The following is a 23,886-nucleotide window of genomic DNA, read 5'->3' on the forward strand; positions in this document are numbered from 1 at the left end:
TGTTTCTCGAATAGCGGATCGTTACACCATCGCGCATCGTTGTCATCGTCATCGTCACGACGACGGCCGTCATCGTTATTCGATCGCCCGTGCCGCTGGAGCGCTTCCTGGCCGGGTCCCGCCCGGGCCCCACCGCGACTTTCACGAAGAAACGATCTCGTTCGTGGTCTTAACTCTCGATCACATACCTTGTTAGACACGACGATTCAAGAACGACCGCCGAGCACGTTACGCTATACGCGCACAGATGCTATAAATTGTACCTCTTTCTCTTCCTCGCGCTAAGCTGCCGTTCTACAGCTTCGAGCTGCAGTGCGGGTCCGTGGACTTTATGTAGCCATTTCAACTCTTTGTATACCGTCGAGTTATTTTATTTGCATCATTGATTGTAAGCATGCAAGTATATCGATATGATTTCTATTACGTTTGCGCATAATTTATTGAGCTTTTAGTTTCGATATTACATAATAATATCGAAATAACTGTATGCGTGTATGTGTTGATATAATTTTTGTCATGGTACTCATTTGTTATTTTCACTTAGGTATACGTATTTATACTCAACTATTTCTTAGTTTTCCGTGACATCAACACACTTATTCGTACCTACTCATTAGTTAGAAATTATAATTATACTAATCGTTCTTTCTTTCTTTCTTTACCATTTCCGTGACTGTACGGCTCGTAATATTTTCATTGGGATTCTTTATTAGGTAATTATGATATGCGCCTTTATCTAAGGTATGTCAAATTATTACTAGCGGAAAACGCGAGCCTATCTCGTTTCGCGTGTTTGCTACTCGCGGCAAGGTTTATGGCGACGAGCGAGTTTTGCGCCGGCTTAAGAATCTTGCAAGATTTGTATTCCTGCATACGCGATAGCTTATCAATCGGCATAATTGCACTTATTTATGCGGACCTTGGCGATAATCTGTATCGTGCGTCTCTGGTCGTAATGCCGCGGCTCCTGGAGGAAATCGCGAGTAAATCCTCGGGCACTTCCTGCGCTTTACTTCCGTCTCGGCGAATCGGCCTTTTATATGACTGATAATCTCGCGCGCGGCGGTTCGTATTTGAAACTGCGGCGAGCCCGCGGTCGTTAATTTCCTGCCGGAGTGAAACTGTGCGCGCGCTCGAACCTCGGAGATCAAAGGATAATATTTCTCACACCGGCCGACAGTATAATCGGCACGCAACGTTTCGCCCGGCTACACGGTACGCGTGTGTATATGATTTCATGCACGTATCTATACGCCGCCACGTTTACGCGCGTGTGCGTGTTTTATACGTTATACTAGGTACATGAGCGTTGCGCCCGTGCTGCCGTACATTTTATACGCGAGCACGTTTCATGTGCGCGCGTGCTCGCGCGAGAAAATCGGTGACCGCGTCGAGGTGTGCGGCACACTTCGGCCCCGTCAGAGTTCCAGCCGCCGCGGCCGCTCCGCGCCGCGCCGGCCACTTTCCCATCGTGCTGAAACGCGCCCGCTTAGATCTGAGCGCCAAGCTTAGTGAAGAGCAGAACATATCGAGAACGGAACGTGCGCACGAATCCGCTTCCGAGATGGACTTGCGATCCCCGTCATGGACGATTTCCCGCCTTTCCTCTTCTTGGAGCCGAGATACAACGAAAAAGATTAGAAATCAGCAATGCACGAAGGCTGCGACTAGAGAATCCGATTTTTCAACCAAAATATTGACATTCTGGGAAAATGTCGGCAATTTTATATTTGCTTTTATTATGCATCGTATAGAGAACGCGTGTACACAGAGTAAATACGAGAGTGGTTTAAAATTTGTTTTACGCATGACACTCCAGACGTAAAAAAAATATTTATCCTATTTGATATATTCTTCGGTAAAAAATTCTGAGTCATCTTGCATGATATATTGAAATCTGTCTACTTGTCTACCACAGACGACTCTTGGTTTCTCTTTTAACTCTTGGGATAGGTGTCTCCTTTACAAAGGTCTCAGCTTTCAATTCTCTATCTCGTTTTGATGGAAATCTCTTAAGGGAAAAGTCTGTGAAACTTATGTCTATGAACGAATAGATTCTTAATCAGTATATACATTACTTTACTACCATTTTAATTTAGCGAAATGCGTGTTTCGTGACGCGAACGTTCGGAGTTAATTAGCCATCGATGCGGATATTTCCACTCGGAACGTACCTTCAAGGTATATTCCGACGTCTCATCTTTGAGGACGTGTCGTCTCCGTTTTCACATTGCCCACGCGTGCACGAGCATTTCAACTGCGCTACCGCACAGATCTAATCTTTGCCAAGGCCGGATACAAGATTCCGGACATTACATTAGCATCCTTCGCCTCAGTAAATAGACTCTACGTCCGTCTCCGCGTCCGATCGAAAACTGAATATTTAGCATCCTTGGATAAGAGCGTCTGCGAACAATGGCGCAGCTGGATCAATGCATTCGTGAAGTGTGAGAAAAATTATTTTATTTTTTTGCGTAAATACACGCAAATGTAATATTAAAAAAGAATCATTAATTAATTAATCATTATAATGTTAGCAAAAATAGTGGATGATGAATTAATGAATACTTAACGCTGGTAAATTTCAGCCCTTTTTACATTACACCTTTGTGCTTACCGATAAGGTGTGTGGTTTTACTTGTTGAATCTATCGAATTTGTCGAATCAATTATAGAATTCAGTTATTTTTCGATTAGGCCTCTTATTCGTGCGCGAGCTTGACGTTTCCGCACAACGGTGACTCATTGTTCGTCTAGATAGACAAAAGAGACGAAATAACAGCGACCGTGACTCGTGCAGCACGGAAGCAAATAGACGTCGGTGTCGCGCACTTTGTCTCTGGAGTATAAAAGCTTTCGCGGAAAACGAAGGCGAATATTAGAGAAAACTACGGTTATCTTTTCCTGTAAAGAGTACGTAGTACTTGCGTTTTGTTGTAGGACGAATAGTGACTGTCTTTTATTAAACATTTAAAAAAGAATAAAAAGATGAATAAAATTTGCATCATATTTAATATAAACTTTTAGATATATGTTTTACAAACTGAGATCAAAATCTCTTCCAAGAGCAAACAAGAACAAGAAATAATCTTTGAGTAATACTTTGTGTTAAACGTCATGGCAAAAAAGTACCGCAGAATTATTTTCTCAGATGAATAGCGAAACTTTACGAGTGGCCGCTCGAAGATTTATTTTTTCGCAGGAAATATCTCGCAGGTCGCTTCTTCTCGCAGCATTCGCGATACATATCCGAGAACAGGTGTAAATTGCGTCAACCGCCAAGGAAATTAAAAAGCCGCATCGCGCAAGCCTGGTCGTGATTTCGCGATAACTGCTGTTTATTGCGGGAACATTTGCGCTTGCTCAAAATTCCGAAGATGGTCACCCGTGTGACCTCCAATAAGAGACTGGCAAAATGTTCGCAAAAAAAAAAAAAAAAAAAATCGTTCCGTTAATTGACAATAATCATAATAACGCGATGAACGATCGGAGGAAACGGAGGGATCTTTTGCAGTTATTTATTCCCCGTTACCTCGTTATGCGAGATAAACGCTGCGGCGCGGCAGCCGCGGAGAATTCGTTGTAATCGCGGACGCGAATCACCGAGTGCTGCCCAAAGCGGCAAAAACGTGGGAAAAAATATAGCTGGACCGCGAGAGTGACGCGATGCTGCGATAGAGAGTCGGGATATTTATACTTCCCTTGCACCTGTCGCAAGTTTGAAATTTAAATTTCTCGAGAGGAGTATGCAATGTCGAGAATTTCATTTCTTTCATTGTATTCCGTAGACTTTTTGGCGAAGCCAAACTTTACATAAACCTTCTAACTTACTATATAATATCTTTGCTTCCTAAAATGTAAATTAAAAATTATTAAAAGTTCAAGATGTTACATTCACAATGCTGTTTATAATGCATCAAAATCGATTATAAAATATTTTTTAATGCACATAATCGTCGTTAGTGTTGAAAATAATTCAAAGTTTGTTGGATACCTACATATCAGTATATTACAGACGACATGCGGGTTCTTAACGCGCAGATCTTAAGGTCATTTTCTAAGAATCAAGTAACGATACTTGTACGGCTTCTCGGCTTACGATTGCTACAGTATACATGCTATTACGAACAATTCTCGAGGTTACATTCTTCGATGCCTCACTAACACAAGTCGCACATACATCGGAATATTACCGATCATCTCACGTAATTACGTTGCGTGCGATTCATTCGCTGTATTCAATAGCAGACTACATACACGCACACACACTTATACATGTGCTCGCGCACGTCTTTTATACACCTAGAATCGTCTCGCTGTATGACTCACTAGGCGACAAAGCAGTTTTACGTTACACGTGCGCCAGCGTAAAATGAATATCGCATAGTTGCATTATCTCTCGTGTACGTCAATAAGACTGCACGTAGCTCGTTATGGCTGTCTTGTATACACACACGGCGCGAGTTCCGTAATTACACACAGTTTTCCGGCTAACGTCTGTCGGCTATCTTAATCGCATCGGGAGGAAGTAGGCTGAGGATGAAGGATGAAGGATGAGGGATGGCGCGGCGGACGAAAAATATGTTTGAACAAGCAGCAGCAGCAGCAGCAGCAGCAGCAGCAGCAGCAGCAGCATCAGGTGAAAAATCACGGCTAGTCACAATTATTCTTCGCAACGCGTAATTCAGTTTCTCATAAGCGCTGTCTCCGCGAAAAGAAGCGCGCGAAAAGAAAGGCGCTACGGGTATCAAGTGATACGCGCTAATTACGTGTTCGCTTAATAATTACGACACACACACCGGGGCTCTCGCGTACGATTAATCAAGTCCCTCGTTTCACCGTATATAGCCACGGGAATAATTGAAGTTTTGACGAGTTCCCACTCTAATGATATCGTTCGAGTAATAAGAAACCACCGCATGTAGATTCACGCCCTGTTCCACCTCCACCTCCATGTCCTTGAAGATGAAAGGGCGAATTGGCGCGTGGATCGATGATCGTTAATTACCTCGAGAAACCTTGGCGAAGACGGCAGCGGGGTAAATCGTTACACACGTCGACAAAATGTTTGTCCCTTATAGCGAGAATCTTGAGAATTTGTGAGCACCACGAGTTCTATTGCCGATAATCACGTGTTCTCGTCATTTTCGAAATATTACAAGTATTAAGAATTTTGCAAATTAAAAAATATTTAAGATGATTTTTATATTTTTTGATACACACACAATCTGTTTGCGTTTGTAACGTTAAGATTTAAAAAAGTGAACATTTTTCTGTCGAGAGTGCTGCATAATTTTCTGTAAGAGTTACTGCCGCAATTTTATGGTGTTAAGACACGAAAATCCAGTCGATATTCGCCGTGCCACTGTATACTAACAATAAGTCTACACCTGCTTAGTTTCTTTCGCGCTTTAAAACGGTTTCTGCTTTTACATCTATTATTTGAATTAGCATAAGTGACTTGATAAGTCAGAAAATCGTATTATTAGCAAGTTTCGCACGACTAACCCTCATTTACCTTCTTCGACACGTACGAGATTATTAACCGCGAAGCAACTAAACCAGTAACCGTACTATTAATTAGCCGACGTTTAGAAACCGGAATTCACTCCGGAATCTGAACTCGATATCAACGTTGATCGTGACCGTTATCACAAGACATGTTTCACCGATCATATTTATGCATTTCATGTTACGACCGCTTTTTTGAAAAGCCGTCATATGCTATAACAAGTTACATATACAATTTTGCAATATAAAAATTAGGAATTTATGTAATTTCCTGTTATTTCTCCAATAATTTGCTCCAATTCTATAAACACCGGAATTAACAGTTTAAACGGGATTAAGTTTATTTCTCTTTTCGATATTAGATATGTTTTAATAGTTTAATTTAATACAAAAAAATCTTACGTAACATGCGAGTCGTGCGTCATGCGTTTTAAAACGAGGGTAAAATCATGCGTCTAATATCCTTGTATCAGTACAGATTAACTTTAAGCTCGGTTCAACTTTTTATCCTTTTGCAGTTTTAAGAAGCCCTAAGCCTTAAGAAATTCATCAATCACAGTCGAATTTGAGGAGAACAATCGACTGTGGTCAGGGCTTTCTTAGGGCTTAGAGCTTAAAACACCTATATTGCAGACCGGAACTTATTGTGTGTGTTAGAAAAAGTAAGTTAAATCGAGATTAAAATTAATCTACATTGGTAGTAAACATAAGGAAGCTTGACATAAATCTCTCCATTTTCGGTACTTGGCGTTTTCGTTAAGGAAAACCGCGCGACGCGCGTTCTGGCGCATCACACGTGTGCATGCGTGCGTGCGTGCATCGTGCATCGCGCGCAGACACCGAGGGGTCCCTTTCGCGAGTCGCGAGAACGCGAGGACGAACGGGCAGCGGAACGGTTTGCGTTAAAGCCCCAGGCCCCAGGGAGAATCAGTCCCGAGTCCCCCGACTCCCGAGTCCCGAGTCCCGAGTCCGAGGGGAGGGCTAGAGTGCTGATTCGCGCTCTAGCCCTCCCCCGCCTCGTCGAACGTCCCGTCAGTCATCAAACTCCGATCGTGCGGCTCCGGGCGGGTCCGCGCGCGCTCGGCTCGCTTCGCGCGCGCTCGGTCGGCTCCGCCGCGCGCGAGCGAGGCCAACCTGGCCAACCAGTCCGGCAGCAGCACTGGCGGCAGTTGAACGGTTCTCGGCAATCTCGGCGCAGTCGGCGCGACCAGTTTGATTTCGCACGTAGTTGCGACGCGGACGGTCGGTGTTTCGGCGCATGTGTTTTACCTGCCTGCGCGAACGCCACGCACGTATCGCGTTCCGTATCCGGCGACATTTGTGCCTCGTTCTCGTGTGTCGCGTGATCCCGCGTCGTCTAACGACCCCGTCGCGTCGTACGTCGTCGTTGCTCCGAAAGCTCCGACGCCGAAACGGAGCCGCGCGTTTCGGTAGGCCACAGGCCACACGACGACACTACCGCGGAGTGTGTTTTGCGAGAGAGCTCCGCGCCGCACGGCGCCCGAAGGCAAATACCTGCCTACCTGCGTCGCGCGTCCGAGCCGACTTGACGAGTTTTGTTTTTTTCGCCTCGGTGCTCGACGCTCGGCGCGGCGGTATCTTCGGCACGTCCTTTCGCGCGTTTTGCATTTCCGGCGTGCGCGCGCGCGCGCGCGTACGTGAGAGCCGAATCACGGACCCACGGACCGAGATTATCGCGAGACGGCAGGAGGCCGCGATGATTCGTTAGGGTGTAATCGGAATCCACGGGACTAGGAAGTTTGCCCCGCGTGGCCCGCGATCGGAGTGTGACGTGTGACACGTCCGGTGGTAGTCTAACCTCTCGCCTCTCTCGCCTCTCTCGCCTCTCTCGCCTCTCTCGCCTCTCGCGTCAAGTACTTATCGGCGCGCGAGGTCACGTTGTCGACAGTGCTCTCGGAACCACCTGTGGATCTGTCGCCGCCGCGCGCGTTAGTAATACTGAATACAGTGACAGTGACACGTCCATTTGCGCCAAGCAAGGAAGCAAGGAAGCAAGTGAAGCAAGTTGTGACAAGTGTCGGCGATGCCGGCGCCGGCGACGACGGCGACGACGGCGACGACGGCGACGACGGCGACGATGCGCGACGATTAAAGGCTTAGCGCGAGCAAAGGCCAAGGGAGAAGGCTCTGGGCCCTGCCGTAAAAGCAGTAAGCACCCGCTCGCTGACAGCTTATCGCGATCGATTGATGATGACCATGTTCGGCACCCTCGTGCAGAGGCTCACCTCGCCGGTGACCTCGCCGACGAGTCCGCGACGGCGCTTCAAGTCGCCGTCGCGCTGGGAGGTGCAGAGCGACCCGGAGGACGACCCGGCTGCCCCCGTGAGGAAATCCAGGGCCAAGCATCTGCTGGACAAGCGCAAGAGCAAGAGCAGGGCGCGCGGCCTCCACTCGTCGCAATCGGACCACCTGCAGAACTGCAACGCCGGCAACGGCGCCGGTGGCTGGCACGACGCCGCCTTTCCGCCCCTGCGAGGCACCAAGAGCCTCGGCAGGCTCGACGGCATGAAAGAGGTAAGAGCCACGCGAATGTCTGGATTTGCTCGAATCCAGGAGGACTGCCAGGCTGCCCGGCTGGTTCGATTCAAATGCGAGTTACTCCAGGATCGACAATGCGAAATTTTGGAGTAAAGAATCATTTTTCCCGTTTTAATCATTGACAATCTTAGTAATTTATAATTCAATTTCAATTTGTCAGATAATACACACGATTTGTCCTGGAAACATTTTCAATCCTCAATTGCGAATTCTATTGTCGGAGTTTACTTGCATTTTATGTATACATCCCTGCTCACACACACACACACACACACACACACACACACACATTTGTTGCGAAACGTTTTTATCAACGCAAACATTTGCGTGCTGCTGTGAAATATTAAACGGTAAAGGTTGTAGCAAACGATTGGTAATTAGATTTCGATTCTTTCTTGATTTTTTTTAAGCCTGAAAGACCAGTCGAAACATCGCTTCGATCTGTCCCGTGTTAAGATATGCGTTAAGTAAAACATAAAGTAGAAACTTTTTTATTTTTTAAGAGATTCTCTAACAGTTATTTATTAATTAATTGCGCATTAAGCGAAATACCATAATCGATCCGCAAGTTACTTCTGTGTCGTAATCGTAATCCCGCTCGATACCTAGTAACGCAAGTTTCCACGTCTTCAAAACGGATCGATTTCACTGCGAATATACTTGACGCAACGATCCGTTAACATATTAACGATCTTCGGCTGCGCAAGCTATCGAAAGTGCTCGGAATCGGATCGTGACGCACGTCTGCAAAATGTCGGGGGTATCTTACGCGTCAATTATTTTACGAATTTATGGATTGGGTAATCTGCTGTTCCAGTAGAGTAGGTACCAGGCATTCGTAACTGACAACCACATTCTACGCGCGCGCGCACGCGTATGTGTTTACGTAGGACAGGTTGAGGATAAAAACGATAGTCTCGCGAATGGACAAAAACGCGCGCGCTTTTGTCCATTCGCTACATACCCTCGCCTTCTTGTTAGTAATATTAAAATACGCCAAATACGCTGATGTTACGAACAAGGAAATCGCTACGATGTGAAACAAACACTAGAGTTTATCTATAATGATAATGTTATGTGAAATCAACGATAGAATCATTTTTCAGTGAGATAGCAATATTTTTACAGCGAATAAAGGTAATTAAATTTATATAAACTTGATCAAATTAACAAATTTCGAAAGATATTCACAAATCTTTCGAACATATGTATAGTAAATTTTATACCAATGCACAATGTACAATACTTTATCTGAAATTTTTTGTTGCGGTTATACTAATAATAAATTCTAGAAATGAAAGGCGCGATTACTTTGGTCTCATTTTCCCAGGGTTTATTACCAGGATTCTCTTACAATTGAGTGTCTCAGTGTAATCTTATTTAGATGAGCTCTCTTTCTTTAAATTGAACGAGACATCACAATGTGCGTATCGCAACTTGATTATATAATTATTCCGTAACGTAACACGTCGGTTTTTATATTTATACATACGTAATTGATGAGTTTCACGTAATTCACATAGGTCGGTTATGTATCGCGATATCTTTTCTCTCCGTTGTCTTACGTGCGTTACATCTTAACCGTTTGCTTTTGGAAGTAGCGTAAATTACCTTTCACGTGCCTTCTACTTTGAAAGTGGTACAGGTCAATTTTCGAAAACCACCGAAATAAAGTACGCGACGTGAGAGGATTGTTAAAGCAAAAAAACGGAACGCCAACGTACCGTAATTCGGGAACGATAAAAGAAGATAATTCGCTGCAGGAATAGTGCACATCATACAGCGCCTTAAAATAAGTATTAACTTTTTGATTTTCTAAGACCCTATTTCATGAATATAAAATTAATTTATTGGGGAATTGAGAGTAAATAAAAAATATTATATACAGATGGAATGTCTAGGAATCTTAAAAAATGTAAGCAAAAATTAATTCGAATATTTCCTCGTATAATATTTGAAAAATATGGTATACGCTGTTGTCAGAATAAGCAACGGGTATCTTATTCCGTTTTTGCATCGTCGCGTAAACACAGATTGGATACGAATGAAAAAATGTTGGCCGCAGCTTTCGAACACGAGTTGGTATCTACCGTATCTACGGATTGTTTGTTTACCGTCGCGCGAGGTTGTCGGCGGATCGACGAAGCACATCGATCACGCATTTGCTACGTAGAAATACTTACATGTGTTCGACTGTGATCGCCAATTTACGTTATTTGCACTGTTGCGACTGATTCGATAACTTTATACATTTACTTAATACAAAGAGAAAACAAGGATATAGGGAATTAAAATGCGTGTAGACTTGTTACATAAAAATAATATTAAATAACACATATGCACAAAAGAGAATTTGAATATATATAATTTATTTTAAACATTAAAAAATTTAAATTTTAAATTTTTTTTTAAAGAAATGTGGATAGTATAATGTTTATAACAGAAAATACTTACTTTCTTATTTAAAATCTTTAGTTACATTGTCGAATAATTTCGCAGTTAACACGGGCTTCGTTTAACCTTTCACTCTTATTTATTTTATTACTTCACGACTGAACGTGTCTTTGGTGCGTTATTCTTTATTTAACTAGATAAATGGATAGGTATGCAAAGTACGAAAATCCGCCACCTGGCCTCGTTTGGCTTTCTACTCGAGAAACGTGGAGACGAAAGCGTTAATTGTACGAGCTACTCGCGAATCGATTTACGGCATTTACGCGACACAAAATCGTGCGGTCCTCTCTCCGTCTCGCATCTCGCCGCGCCGGTCCGCGGTCTATCGTCGCGCGTTTTATCGTCGTCGACTTTCACGACGCGGCACGGATACGCTACTAACTCTTCGGCTGCCACCCTTTACCTCCTAACCTTGCTCGCGATCAAAGCCTCGAACGTTGAATACCCATCGCACCGTAAAATCACCGGCTTTCACCGAGCGTAATACGACGACGTACGGACGTACCGCGAATCGCCAAACGTGTCTGTAATTCGTGCAAATTGCGCGCGCCCCGCGGTTGATCCGCGCCTTCTCGACGAACGCGAAATCGCGTTACGTTGTCTGACACACACGTACGTACACACAAATACATATCGGGATTAGGCTATAGAAACCGGATACCTGACTGACGACGACGAGCTATTAAAGTCGTGGAAGTGAAACGCGAACCGCCGTCATTAACCCATTGGATCTCAGGAATATTATCCAAATATTTATAAAAGCGAAATAATCTGTCTAATAATTTGCCCGGTAGTAATTTGTTCGAGTAATTTACTCGAAAACCAATCTCAGTCGCGTGTTAAATGAGACGTCGCTGAAAACCTAATTTTCTTCTGTTAATCACGTAAAAAGAGGCAAAGAAGACACATTTTCGTGACTTGAAGTCTAAGCGCGCTACAGCATTGCGTATATTGTGATCTTTCACAAAGGATATAATGAATAGAATATAATTTATCCAAATGAATATAACAACCAGATTGTTTCTCTCATATTTGTTTCATAACTCGACACTTTTCTCTATAATCTATTTAATTCATAATTTATTTTTAAAAAGTTAGCTTTAAAAATTCGAATGCATGCTACACATTTTGCCTGCTTAAAAATTGTCGTTCTGTTTTTTTTTTGCCATTCAGCGCAATGTCCAGCTGGACATTGGTGCCACGGTGCACTCGTGACCGTGCACAAACTTGTATAGCGGTCTCCTCGGGTCTCTCAGGGGTTATTAAGTGTCGTCGTTGGCCGCGGCAGAGAGCGATGCAATTCGTAATTCGACGAAATTGCGTGGCTCTTTAACGACCTCGGTATTTGAACGACGACCCACCAAGAAGCGCTTTGTACCTCTCCCCGCACGGCGCACATTCGCACACACGCGGCCGAAAGTGGCATTAAGGCCGCCACTAAAAGCGGATGTTGCCGAATGTTCGTAATTCGAGCGGCCCTTAACGACGACATTGCCCTACCCTGGGCAATGTTACGTTACGAACCTCCATCACCACTTCAGTCGAGTCGCCTCTTCCTTGTTATGTCCACCTCCCCCGCCTCTCCCGTCTTCGCTGCTCCCTTTTTCTACCCGTGGAAAGGTACACGTGAGGCGCCATTAATTTCGCGATGAAATAAAAAAGAAACAGGATGCAGGATGCAGGACGAAATGCGTTAGCAACGTCGTTGAGACGATCCTCGGTCTGGTAGGTTTTACATGATGCCGTAAGCGAGGCAAATCAAATGGACATGTTTATTTGCAGGATATTTATCAAATTTATACGTAAAATTAGTGGACGACGATATTTAGTTTACCGACTATTTGAGACATATATGATTTGCACGGAGGATCCCCTGTGTGGACACTTGTGTTCACCATAGAAAGGCATTATTAGGCAAATTATTGGTTACTGAAGGAAGTGAATAGAAACGTCTTCTACTTTCGGGCACACTTGTTTTTCTCCAACACGCTAATATTCCACTTAGCCTCAATTTCACTCTTGTAAAGAGCAGTAATGAAGTATTCGCCGCTCAATCGGATCATTATCTCAATATGTTCCTATTAACAATACTCTCTTTTCATTACTCTTTCCATTACTGTTACAACCGATCATCTCTAATTGCATTATTGTATCATTTTTTAGTAGATTCTAATTGCATTAAACTTATGAACAAAAAAGAAGTAAAAATTTTCAGAACGTTTTTCTTGATCAAGTTTTTGTTATCTGAAAAAAAAAAAAACTTAAAAACTTGTAGATAATAATTTATACGTATCATTATTCCATCATAATTTCATTTGAGAAAAAAATAAGGCACGCGTAGCTTTTGGAAACGCGAAGAAGGATGTAACGATCAACTTGCCACTTGACTCGACTTGCTACTGACCTCGTGTAAACTTGCCATTAACGACCCGCCCTTCTCGGACGAGCCGTGAGGGACAGAGGGGAGGGAACGTTGTCCACCGCTTGCAACCTCATACGAGATAGGGATCTGTCGGTGTGCAGCTAGTTAAATTGCGGCACAGCGAGCGAGCGAGCGAGTGAGCGAGGAATCACGAGAGACACGAGGAAGTCCTGAGGAAGCGTTGCCTCGTGCTGCCTTGTTTCGGCGCGCGATAAGATCGGCGAGCGTGGGTGATGGAGCACAGTAGCCGAATCCCGAACGCTGAACATCGTCCGGCGAATTGTTATCTTTCCTTTTTATTTATATTAACGCTCTCTTTTGTTCCCGTTTTGGTCGATCCGCTACGAGGTCCTTGAATGTTCGAGGTTCTTTTATGTATGCACCTACCAGCTTACATTGAACTCTGCTATTACAAAGGCTGAATGAGAGTGAAAAAGTCTGGTTTTTCCTGAAGCTCATAATTTGCATTTTTACCATTGTTTTTATTTAAATTAATAAATTATAAATGAACTAGAATTTTATTAACGTAGAATTTGAGCAAACGATTTTTGTACAAATTAGTATTATAAGTCATACCCCATCATAACGAATTAACCCAAAAGAGTCTGAAAATTAAAAAGATACATCTGGATATTTCGCGTGAGCGTTATGCACACAAAGGATTAATCTCGTTTCGCGGACGTAAGCACCGTTCAACAGACGTGACTAAAACCCCATATCCGTCGGAAAGTGACTTTATAAGGGAGCTCCGTTGGCCCGAAGGTTTTCTACTAGTATACGGACTGTCCGCGGACATTCCGAAGCTCTGAATCAAGCCGCTATCGTCCAGTTCCTATGACCGGTAAGGAACGTGGATCTGACACCGATTGTAAATGTATGAGACATCATCTCTGGCATCGTGGTAAAAAGAGCTGCTCTCCCGTTCGGAGATTTGACGACCACGATTACAAAGAATCCGTTAAAAAGGAACGTTACGCCTTTCTGTGTCGTGAGAGCCTTATTCTATCGTAAAACGCTTGTTTCGTTCTTCTCGCACGATGCGTCATATCAATCTTTCTTTGCAAATGTAGGACATGTTTCATCTTCTCCATAAGACATTTACGAACGCGAATGGTCTGCTACAGCTTTTAGTTGCTTTTTAAAATAAATTTATATTCAATTATGTATATAACTCTTTAGGTTATCGATACTCGTTTTTATTTTAGAAACTTATTCTTAAATACCTGATTAACATAAAGCCTTTTTCTCTGTCTCTATCTCTCCCCCCCCCCTCTCTCTCTCTCTCTCGTCTTGAGATGTAAACGATTTAGTCGGATGCAATATGTTTTATAATTTTTTTTTTAATTTGATGACATGATTTATATTTTTGTTTGCTCTAATCAAACACAGTTGATGATTAAGCTGTTCCCCGAGCTGTTCCGTTAAAAAAATTGGTAAAAAATTTGTACACTTTTACGTGCATTCGTCACGAATGCCAAACGTCTATCTCGCTAGCCTACAAATCGAGCGTTGCTTTTTGGTATGTTAATGCGAGGGTTTAGGTGTCAGCGAGCAGTTTAGGAGTCCAGCGCGTATCCATTAACAACGGCGGCGAGTAGACAGGTCTCCATAACTCGTTGTAATAATTTAACGTCAGAACGGGGAATCTTCACGGCGGAACAAATCTATGCGCGGGATTCCGGCGATTCGCGTGTCCACAGATGTCAGTTTCCCCCCTTCGGCCATTGTTCATCGCGACTGAAAGGATGGACGGGGCAGAAGAAATGCTAATTGTGAATATGAAAATCGCGGCAGGGGTGTCCACCGTATAAGCTCTCGTTCTTTACGAGGCATGTCCTGCGCGAAAGGCTCGTCGACTTTTTTCACGATCCCTTTTCAATCCTTGGAACGAAAGAGTTATGACACTCGCCGTCCTTGACATTCGCGATGCGTTGAGATTTCGAAGAAAATCATATTACTTGAAAAGAGAAAAGAGCACAGTATTTTTTTGATTTAATACATGAAAAGCAAAAAATATTCGTTAAGAATATATTTTTTAACCATTAAAAATATTCTTTACGTTTAGGACAAGAAAAGGAGGACGTGTTAATTTTCATATTTATACATTTGTATTTTACATTACATTACTTTTCATTTTTATTCCGTCTTTTCTTAATTTAACGTTTATTTTGCAAAAACCAATATGTCATGTTTATACAGACAAATTCGCGATCTTTTCACCGTCTCTTCAGGGATTTAAGGTGTTCAAATTCCGAATCGACACAACATCTTGTTGTTTTCATTTGAAGTCGCGACAGCGGATCTATTAAATCTTATTTACCGCGTGTTCCATATGCAGATCTTAAAACGATTCATTATAAAGAATTTCGTCCATGACATTCTTTTAGCTCTTTGTTGGATGAATTCCTCGTGCGCGTCCTTGATCCTTCCTAGAACGCGTTAGACAGCTCTTCTCGCGAGAGAACGCGGATCGCGTAGAGCAGAAGAAAAATAAAACAATAGAATTGCACAGAGAGACGAGACGCTAAATCGTCAGCAGGAAGTTTCGGCCTGGTCGATCGCTATCCTAGTTATTGCGGCACTCAAAGGTACTCGACACTACTGCAATTAACACCAAGCTTTACTATTACGAGATCCATTCGCGATATATCTCACGGAATAATTTCGGAGTGCGTCGTCTGTACATGCATTGAATGCATTCGCGGTTCGACATTACATCGCGACTTTGTTCGTAAGTTGCTTGCTTATACTTAATTGCGTACGTTGTTTATCACCGAACCGGAATATTCCAAAGACAGTTATGCAATTTGCACTCACTTGTAAGGCAAACACGTCGCACGGACGAGCATAATTTTTATCGTAACTCGTAACGATTCGCGTTACATACCGATCTTATGAATAAAATTGTGCGAATGCGTTGCGTCCAACTAATTATTGTTCGCTTGTGAACCTAGTAAAACGATTGAAAATGTCTTGTACTTTCAATATAGAATATAGAATTTAGAACTTTAGGACTTGTAATTTAAAATTCTTAAGCGTCGAAAATCTTAGAGTTTAAAGATTTTCATTCTGTGATCCACAAGTTGTCTCTTCGAATATTTAAAAATAGGAAGATGTGAAAACAATACAAGTAGGATATTCAAGACTCTTCTCTTCATCATCAGACTTCAGAGTTCATCAATTATCATAATGCTGTAACAACAACGCTAAGATCCTCTCGCGAGATTCAACATGCCGATATTCATTTCCATCCGCATCGCCTGGGACGATTAATGCTTACGCAGATAACAAATATTTCTGCATCGCGCATTACTATGCGCGGTGCAATATGCGGTGTGCCAATCACGTGAGTCATAGATATCCGATTCAAAACTGTGTTTGTCTTCGAATCGTTTTATCAGTATACACGGCTCGACGTACTTATCTAGACGTACCTGTCCATTCGAGCGGACTAATTGAGTAATTTCCGTGTAGATCGACCATTTTACTTGAACTAATCGTGTTCGTTGTTTTTCTTTTCCTTTTTTGTTTTTTTTTTGTTGCATTTGTAACGGAAATGCGACATACGCCAGGTTGTACGAGATTTGAACGATTATTACGTTCCGTCCCGAGGAAGTAAATGCCCTCCGTTGCCACTTGTCCGACTTCCTACTCCGTGGCTAGCTGTTAACTGTTGAGAAAATTCCGGCTTACGCTATCTTGGTCACGGTAATTGTGGTAATTAAATTTGTGGTGGTTTCTTGTTCTGTGACTTTAATTCCGCTCGCCACTGATATTTGAAATCCGCGTATTTATGGGAGCATGGTAGGTTTCTTAACTAATTAACTAATTAAATTCTTAACCTTGTAGTGACAGTAACGAGTAAAATCTTACGAAATAACGAATTGAGGCTACATATGATGATATGATCTCGCAGCTAGATATGATTTGCAACATCGTAAACTAATGGACTTGAACAGTATATATTCTCTTTGCAGCGCGTTTCTCTCTCGTTTCACAGAAATGCGACGCAATTTAGCACATCTCGCAGGTGTTAAATACAATAATTTTACATACACTTTCATGCAAATTTGATTTTTAACACGCCATTAGTAATCGTAAGGTCGAAAGATCGACACCGCAAACTTTCTATGTCAGCCGCGAAGTATCTCCCATACTCATTAATAATGTAACTTTCTCGTTTTGGCTGCAATCGATGCACCTTGCACCTCACGCACCTGCTGAGAACTTATTGAATAGGACGAGAGAAATTTCTCGAGATAAACTAGCACTATGGCACTAGTTTAACTATAGCGTAACTATGGCGCTATGATATTTTTTCCGAGATAGCCGCGTTTACGCGATTTCGTAATATTTCCGCCACTTTACCGTTTAAATAAGCACTTCGATTTCTCTCGAAGTACATTTTGTTTGAACAAAGAGAAACTGATTTAACGAACCAGAGAAATTTTTCAGTACTCTACTCGTTTCATAGATTACTGGTATATCGAGAACTCATTTCACAAAAATTTAAGTTGTAGCATTAACGTGAAACGAGACCTATGTTTTATATACAAGAATTTTAGAATTAATTTTTAAAACATATACCTTGCAAATGAATTTTATACAAATTGTTGATCTTTCTTTTTCGTTTATCAAGTTTTACTATATGTATTATTTAAACATATATATTAATATTTATTTCTTTCAACAAACTAACTTATCGTTCAAGCTCGACAATTTGATATACGAGTTTTTACAAATGCATTCTTGTTTTATGGCAGAAAGTACTTGTGTCCTAATTACGCTCAGATTTAGTACGTTAGATAAGCTAAGTACACGCCACACCTCCGTTTTCTCGTTCTTAAATGAGATTCTTTCGGCATTTGGTCACTCGGGTTCAAGCGCTACTTGACACGAAGCCCTTTACCTCGTTTGCGCTCGTTTAGCTCATACTTTGATCTATTTAATTCAGTTTACTGAGTCCTTGTCGAGTGGCTTTCGAGCGATTTAAGTCCCGTCCGAGACCTAGCTTCTCTCGGGAGGCCTCATTAAAATACTTTCATTCTTCAGCCACGTCATATCCCTCGTGTTCACGATTACGACACGAATACTTCTCGGCACGTATTTAAAACAGCTGTGAAATGAAGTGTTAAGTAGACCGAAAGTTTTTTTATGAGAAATATTTTTTTATTCTATCTGATGTTATCGTAATCGTAGAACGTCGACGCCATCGTTACGGAAGGAATATTTCCGCAATTATTTCAAGAGATATAAGTGCAACTAATTGGTAATGCGATAAAAAAATCGTAATTTTCTTTGAAAATGATTGGCTTCTGTTTCTGCGTGATAATTTTTTATTGATGAATGAATCGCATCTCATGGGCGATAAAGATACATCTTCCATGACGAGGCAAGCGGTTTTCGTAATGGACGCGTAGTGTGTAACAGTACTGTCGAGGAAACTGTACGTGGAGACTCTATTGACGCGAAACAATTCTACGATATAATGCGCTTCATCTCCCTCGCTAGCGCGATGCACGCTCCGTTAGAAGATGCAATATCATCGGGGCTCCATTCTTTCGTTATGGAGAAGATAGATACGATCTCTTTCTCTTCGGGGGTTCTCTCATAATTCAATTCCGTGGAACTCCCACAGCTTTCGTGCGAAACTCGGCGGCGTCGTAATCGGGCCGCATTTTCTTTGATGTGCTTTATAATGCGTAATAGGAGCGCGATTGACGAGAGAGAAGCGGGGTGAGGGGGGGGGGGATGAGGTATGGATAAGGAGATCGATCAGTGGGGCATGGATTGAGTATGCGGACCAAATCGCGTATGCACCGAACGCGTGGATCGAATAAGCGTACAATAACTTGGCTCGCTTATGTTGAAACTGGAACTGAAACTCGTGTAAGTGGTCGCGCCATGAGCTTAGATAAAAAATCATCATTCTTTCTGTCGCGGTGATTGTACGAGATATCGTAACTTTGTGTATTTTATTTTCCAATCTCTTCTCTAAAATATTATTTATCAAGATACACATCATCGACGATGGAAAATAAGTATATATAAAATTTGCAATGACTTAATTTTTAGATTAATTACGATAACAGTAATGCACTAAGTATGTTTCTTTGAAAACCAAAAAAGGCATGTGGTTATCTTCTGAAGACTTTTCCTTTATCATAACTAAATCTAGATACAAATATTGTTTTCAGAATTACGTGTAGCTGTATGATAAGAAAATGCTGGAAATATTTTAACGCTATGTCATAAAGATTGTTGTCGATTGCGTTCAAAGTAAAAAGACTAATTGTGACAATGGAATTATTTTTTATTTATTAATCAGCGAGGTTATTTTTAATAATTATGGCTAATTGACGAGCGTGCTACTTCTAACCGGTTGTAACTGAAAAGGGACAAATTTGTAGTCGACGTAACGTTTCTAAACAAGTTTTCGATAATTAACGAATGTTTTCTCGAAACTGATGTTGATCGTGCTATTATTCCGAAAAGTAAACCGTTCGATATTTAATAAATAATCCACTATGGGTCATCGTTCCTCATCAGTCTAATGCAGCGGAAACGAGGTCTTGACAACTCAACGACATTGAGTCACCCGCATTTCGCTTTTCGGTCCTTCGCGCATATTATCTCGACAACAGCGATGTCAAAGATCCTCGACCTCCTCCGAGAAAACGGGCGGTATAGCGGCCTACAAGGAAAAGTGGATGAAAACAAGGTGGCCTAGTGACTCGAGAGAAATCTCGATGACACCGTTATCTCCTAGCACATTCACAATAATTTCTCTCGACAATATATGATACTTTCGTATATTATTACTCCATATATTTATCCTCTTTTGAGAAAGTTTGTAGAAAATTTTACTAGATTTTCTGAAAATATTTTAGTACACATAAAAAAATTCATATTATAAAATTCTAATATGAATTTTAATATGGATAGTATAATGCGTAGACGATGTCAATTTCAAAGGCAATTCTTTCTTGACTTTATTTTACATAGAATTTAATCAAAATGTAGTGCGATTACATATCTTTTCGATATCACGTAAATGTCCTTTTTTGCCTTTGAAATAGAAGTCGTCGAGAATAAAAGGCGCGAAAGATTCTCCATTTAGTATCTCCATACACAAGCGTTGCACCTTGCGTGTCGAGCGTGTCAATGCGAAATTGCCGGTTTGCCTCGGACGATCGTCGAGATAATTAACAATTATACATCGCGATCGTCATTCTCTCGTCGACGAACGGTCAGTCAGTCGTGAGTGTTCGACTCTCTCGTAAAACGCGATTTCAATTGATAAAGGCCGCCATATCTGCCGGATAAATGCCTCGAATCGATATCTTACTTTTTGTTTCTCTCTTCTCAACTCTGACGGCAATTAATCAGTGTCAATATATTTCGATTTAAGTGTCTGGCGGTACATACCCAAGATTGTTACTTAATAATCTTATATACCGGTTCTTGATTAATAATATGACTGTGCTGGATGAGTTTTAATTTTTTTTTCCTATTTAAACATGGGCGAGAAGGATTTTTTTTATTGTTTTACGCCTGAGTGGATGCGATGGTTTTCAAATTTATAATCGCATCCTAGCAGCTGGTAGTTCAATTAATTAACGTTGCGAGATTGATTAATGATATTACATAAAAAATATTTCTTTTCGTTTGTTAATTAATCTTGGTTGTAACCATAATCACCTTCGAAAAATTCTGGGATTAAATCTAAAGTTAATACAGGAAGCATATGAAAGGAACTCTCGAGGATTGGTATGAAGAGCGAAGCATGTTCGCGGTAACAAGCTGCGAAACCGATGGAAGACCGATATCTCTCGTTGTTTCATTAATCGCGACACGAGGCATTGTTTCCTTACTAGGAAACGTAAAGTAGCGGTTCACGCTGCTCCCTCTCTCTCTCTCTCTCTCGATGCGACGATGCGATTTCAATCTGCTTACTAATACGTATCTCGCGCGATATGTTGTGAGAATCGACGCACATGCGCTCGCAAAAGGTGGGCAGCACGCTGCGTTCACCGGTTCATTTATTTTTAATATTTAATTATTCTCTTCCACGCGTAATGAGCCTCAAGGATACTTTCGTGCACAGTTATTGAATAAATCTTTTGGATTATACGGCTGACATTGCGGCGGAACGCAGGTCGCCAACCTTGAAGGGCATTTGCAATTCGCGTTCGCCTTTTACTTTTAAATAAGCGACCGTCGCGATCGTAAAGTATATACGCATGTATTCATGATAGGTAGATTTGCGCTCTATCAATAATTCATAATAGGAAATATATAATATGTGAATTTATATTTCACATGTGTAATCCGGTAAAATAGCTTATCAATGCGAAAGTTACGACTTTAATAGAACGTTGCGTTATACACAGTGTTCTCATATGGTGCTGTGATACAGTTTTACAACTCTACAGCAGAGTGCTCGTATTTAATCCAGTTCATACGAGGAAATCTCTCTCGATACGCTATCGAGCCGCTAATAACGCCACTATGAAATAAATAGCATCGCGAATACCTAACTCATCCCGCTACTTAAACGTTAATAACACGATGTCGGTGCCCGCGCAGGAATTCCGGATGAATCCAGGCGTGCCTCTCGATGCGATTTTAGAGCGAGTGTTTTATTGGCCATTAGTTTGATTTGCGGTAAGTGCCTCGTTACGCAATGAATGCCATCGGTTTCTGCGTGCCACGCGAGCGGACGAACGAGCGTGTGCAGGACGAGAGCCGCGAGCGAACGAACGAGTCCGTGCCGATAAAGACGATCGATATCTCGATCCCGCGCGGTTACTTAAGAGCAGTATTAGTGTCGATCTTGTATTCCCCTTCTCCCCTTTGCTTCTAATACCAATATGAAATCAAGATCTTCGATCTCGTCGAATGATACATTTAATTTCGCAGACGCTAATCGACGATGCAAAACGCGCCCAACTATCAAGTCTACTACATAAGCATTCGATCCTAGGATCTGTTCTAGCAAAAATTACTAATAGAAATTTATATATACAGTTGTATTCTTAAATATTATCATTGATTATTGTTTAATTTAATACTTTTATTAATGTTTTTTTTTTAATTTGTATTACATTCGACCTTTTGCTCGAACGTTACTGATCGATACTACGCTCTTCCTTCTTTCATCAATTCTCTGATGACGTTGGAATGCACAATTGCGAGACAAGATGATTTGTTCTCGCGCGAGAAATTAGACACGCTTTCCGTCGTAGGACGCCGATCGCGGCTAAAGTGCCTCCGCTTCTTTCTTGCTGCCTGTCGGATAAGTACGCTCATTTGAGGCACACCCTGCGTCATATTATAAGCGCGTCGTTCCAAGCGTATGTCGAAATAGTCCGAGGATGATTCCTCGCCATTGTTTGCAAACACCTACGGGATATACCGCGAGAGTTGCTTTTACCCCCTGCGGTCCTCTCCGCCGCGGCAAGAACGCACGTGCTTTGGGTGCCGTCGATCTTCGTTTGGTAAGCTGGATTACTCGTTAGCAAGTTACGGAATTGCGGCGCTATGACGATAATCGAATATATTCTCGACACTCTGTCTAGCCAGAAATGTCTATCTGACGAGCTTTATATTACACGCCTTATAGGCATGCTGTAGGATTACGAAATTTGTATGTTTATTCTTTATCATGGCGCTTAAGAAAGTTTTATGAGGATTTTATCATATTTGTTTTCATGATGGAAGTTTCTTCTGATTTTTGGTGGTAAATATTTAAAGACTTGAAAGCTTATATCTTCTCCACACAATCGGAAAGCTTCGCTTCTTTCAAAACCTTGTCAAATCTTAGAGGTCCATCAATAAGATGCCTTATATTTTCGCATTTTCCTTTAAAAAAAAAAAATCACAGGTACCAGCATATAATATTCTTTTCTCCTTTGTGATACGCGTGACGACGATCAAAGTTCACTATTTCGCGATCGAGATCGGACGTGTGCCTATCTTGCGAGCTAGGCGATTGGTAGGTTCTGAGGAACGTAACCCGCCAATAATAATGACCGTTATCGCCTTTATTGCATCGGACGCGCGCCCATATCCCTCGCGCGTCCAATAATCCGTTTTGTACGTGGGACGCGCGCGTGCATTCGCACGCGTCGAGTGTTGCATAGCGCGGCGATGCACCCACCCGCTGATTCCTCGCGAGCCGCCGATCGATGATCCATCGATCGCGCGAACGATGCGCCGCGGGTAGCCCCAGCGCAATATCGCCGCCAGATACTTATATCTCCGACATGTCTCTCGCGGCCAGTATCCGCGTATTCGCGATCGCGTTCCTCGTGCTTGTACTTACACGGCGCGCGGCGTCGCTCGCGCATAATGCAAAACTCGCTTCGTGCCTTCTACAAGGCGTTTTAGAAATTGCTCGCCTTCTTCTTTTATTTACGGACCAACTTGAAGCAAATTTTTCTTTACTATACTATAAATGTAACATTAATTATTTTTCGCGTTATAGATTATGGAAATCTAGAAATTTTTGCGAACAAATTTTTTAGATTTATGATATTTTATTTCTTATTTAGTTGCATGTGATCTCGCGATCGAAATTAATACAAAAATACCCATTTAAGTTTTAAGTTACTTGATGAATATTGAATTATTAAAAGTTTATGAAACACAATTCCGTTAAATACTGTTAAGCGAAAATGGAAATATTTACGAATACATATACTTTATGTTCTATTTCTATTCATGATCGAGCTTTATAGATGCACGGTATCTCAGAGCGTGCCCGACGGACGCCATAATTCATTTTAATACCCGATTAATTCTGTCCTTTTGCTACTGAATGGCTTTTCAAGCACTCGCCTCGCATTAACATTTGTATGCATGAGTTATCTATAAATAACTCTATGAGTTTTTTTCGTCTCTTTCCCCGCTCCTAGATTTTTCGTGGTTGAATTTTTG

General features: G+C 41.9%; 1 protein-coding gene across 2 annotated transcripts in view; it reads left to right on the plus strand.

The window, feature by feature from the left end:
* Nucleotides 1-23,886, plus strand: part of LOC139769709 (rho GTPase-activating protein 20) — a 185,738-nt gene that overhangs the window by 84,394 nt on the left and 77,458 nt on the right. The window contains exon 1 of one of the 2 annotated variants that reach the window (XM_071701001.1): nt 6,673-8,045. The exons of the other annotated variant lie outside the window; for it this stretch is intronic. Within the exon in view, the coding sequence (XP_071557102.1) occupies nt 7,719-8,045 (327 nt within the window). The 5' untranslated portion in view covers nt 6,673-7,718. Of the gene's footprint in view, nt 1-6,672; nt 8,046-23,886 lie in introns of those variants that run through there. 2 annotated transcript variants of the gene reach the window in all.

This window comes from Temnothorax nylanderi, unplaced genomic scaffold, assembly GCF_030848795.1.
Source record: "Temnothorax nylanderi isolate EJ_2023f unplaced genomic scaffold, tnyl_v1.0 TNYL_tig0024_pilon, whole genome shotgun sequence".
Taxonomy (NCBI): domain Eukaryota; kingdom Metazoa; phylum Arthropoda; class Insecta; order Hymenoptera; family Formicidae; genus Temnothorax; species Temnothorax nylanderi.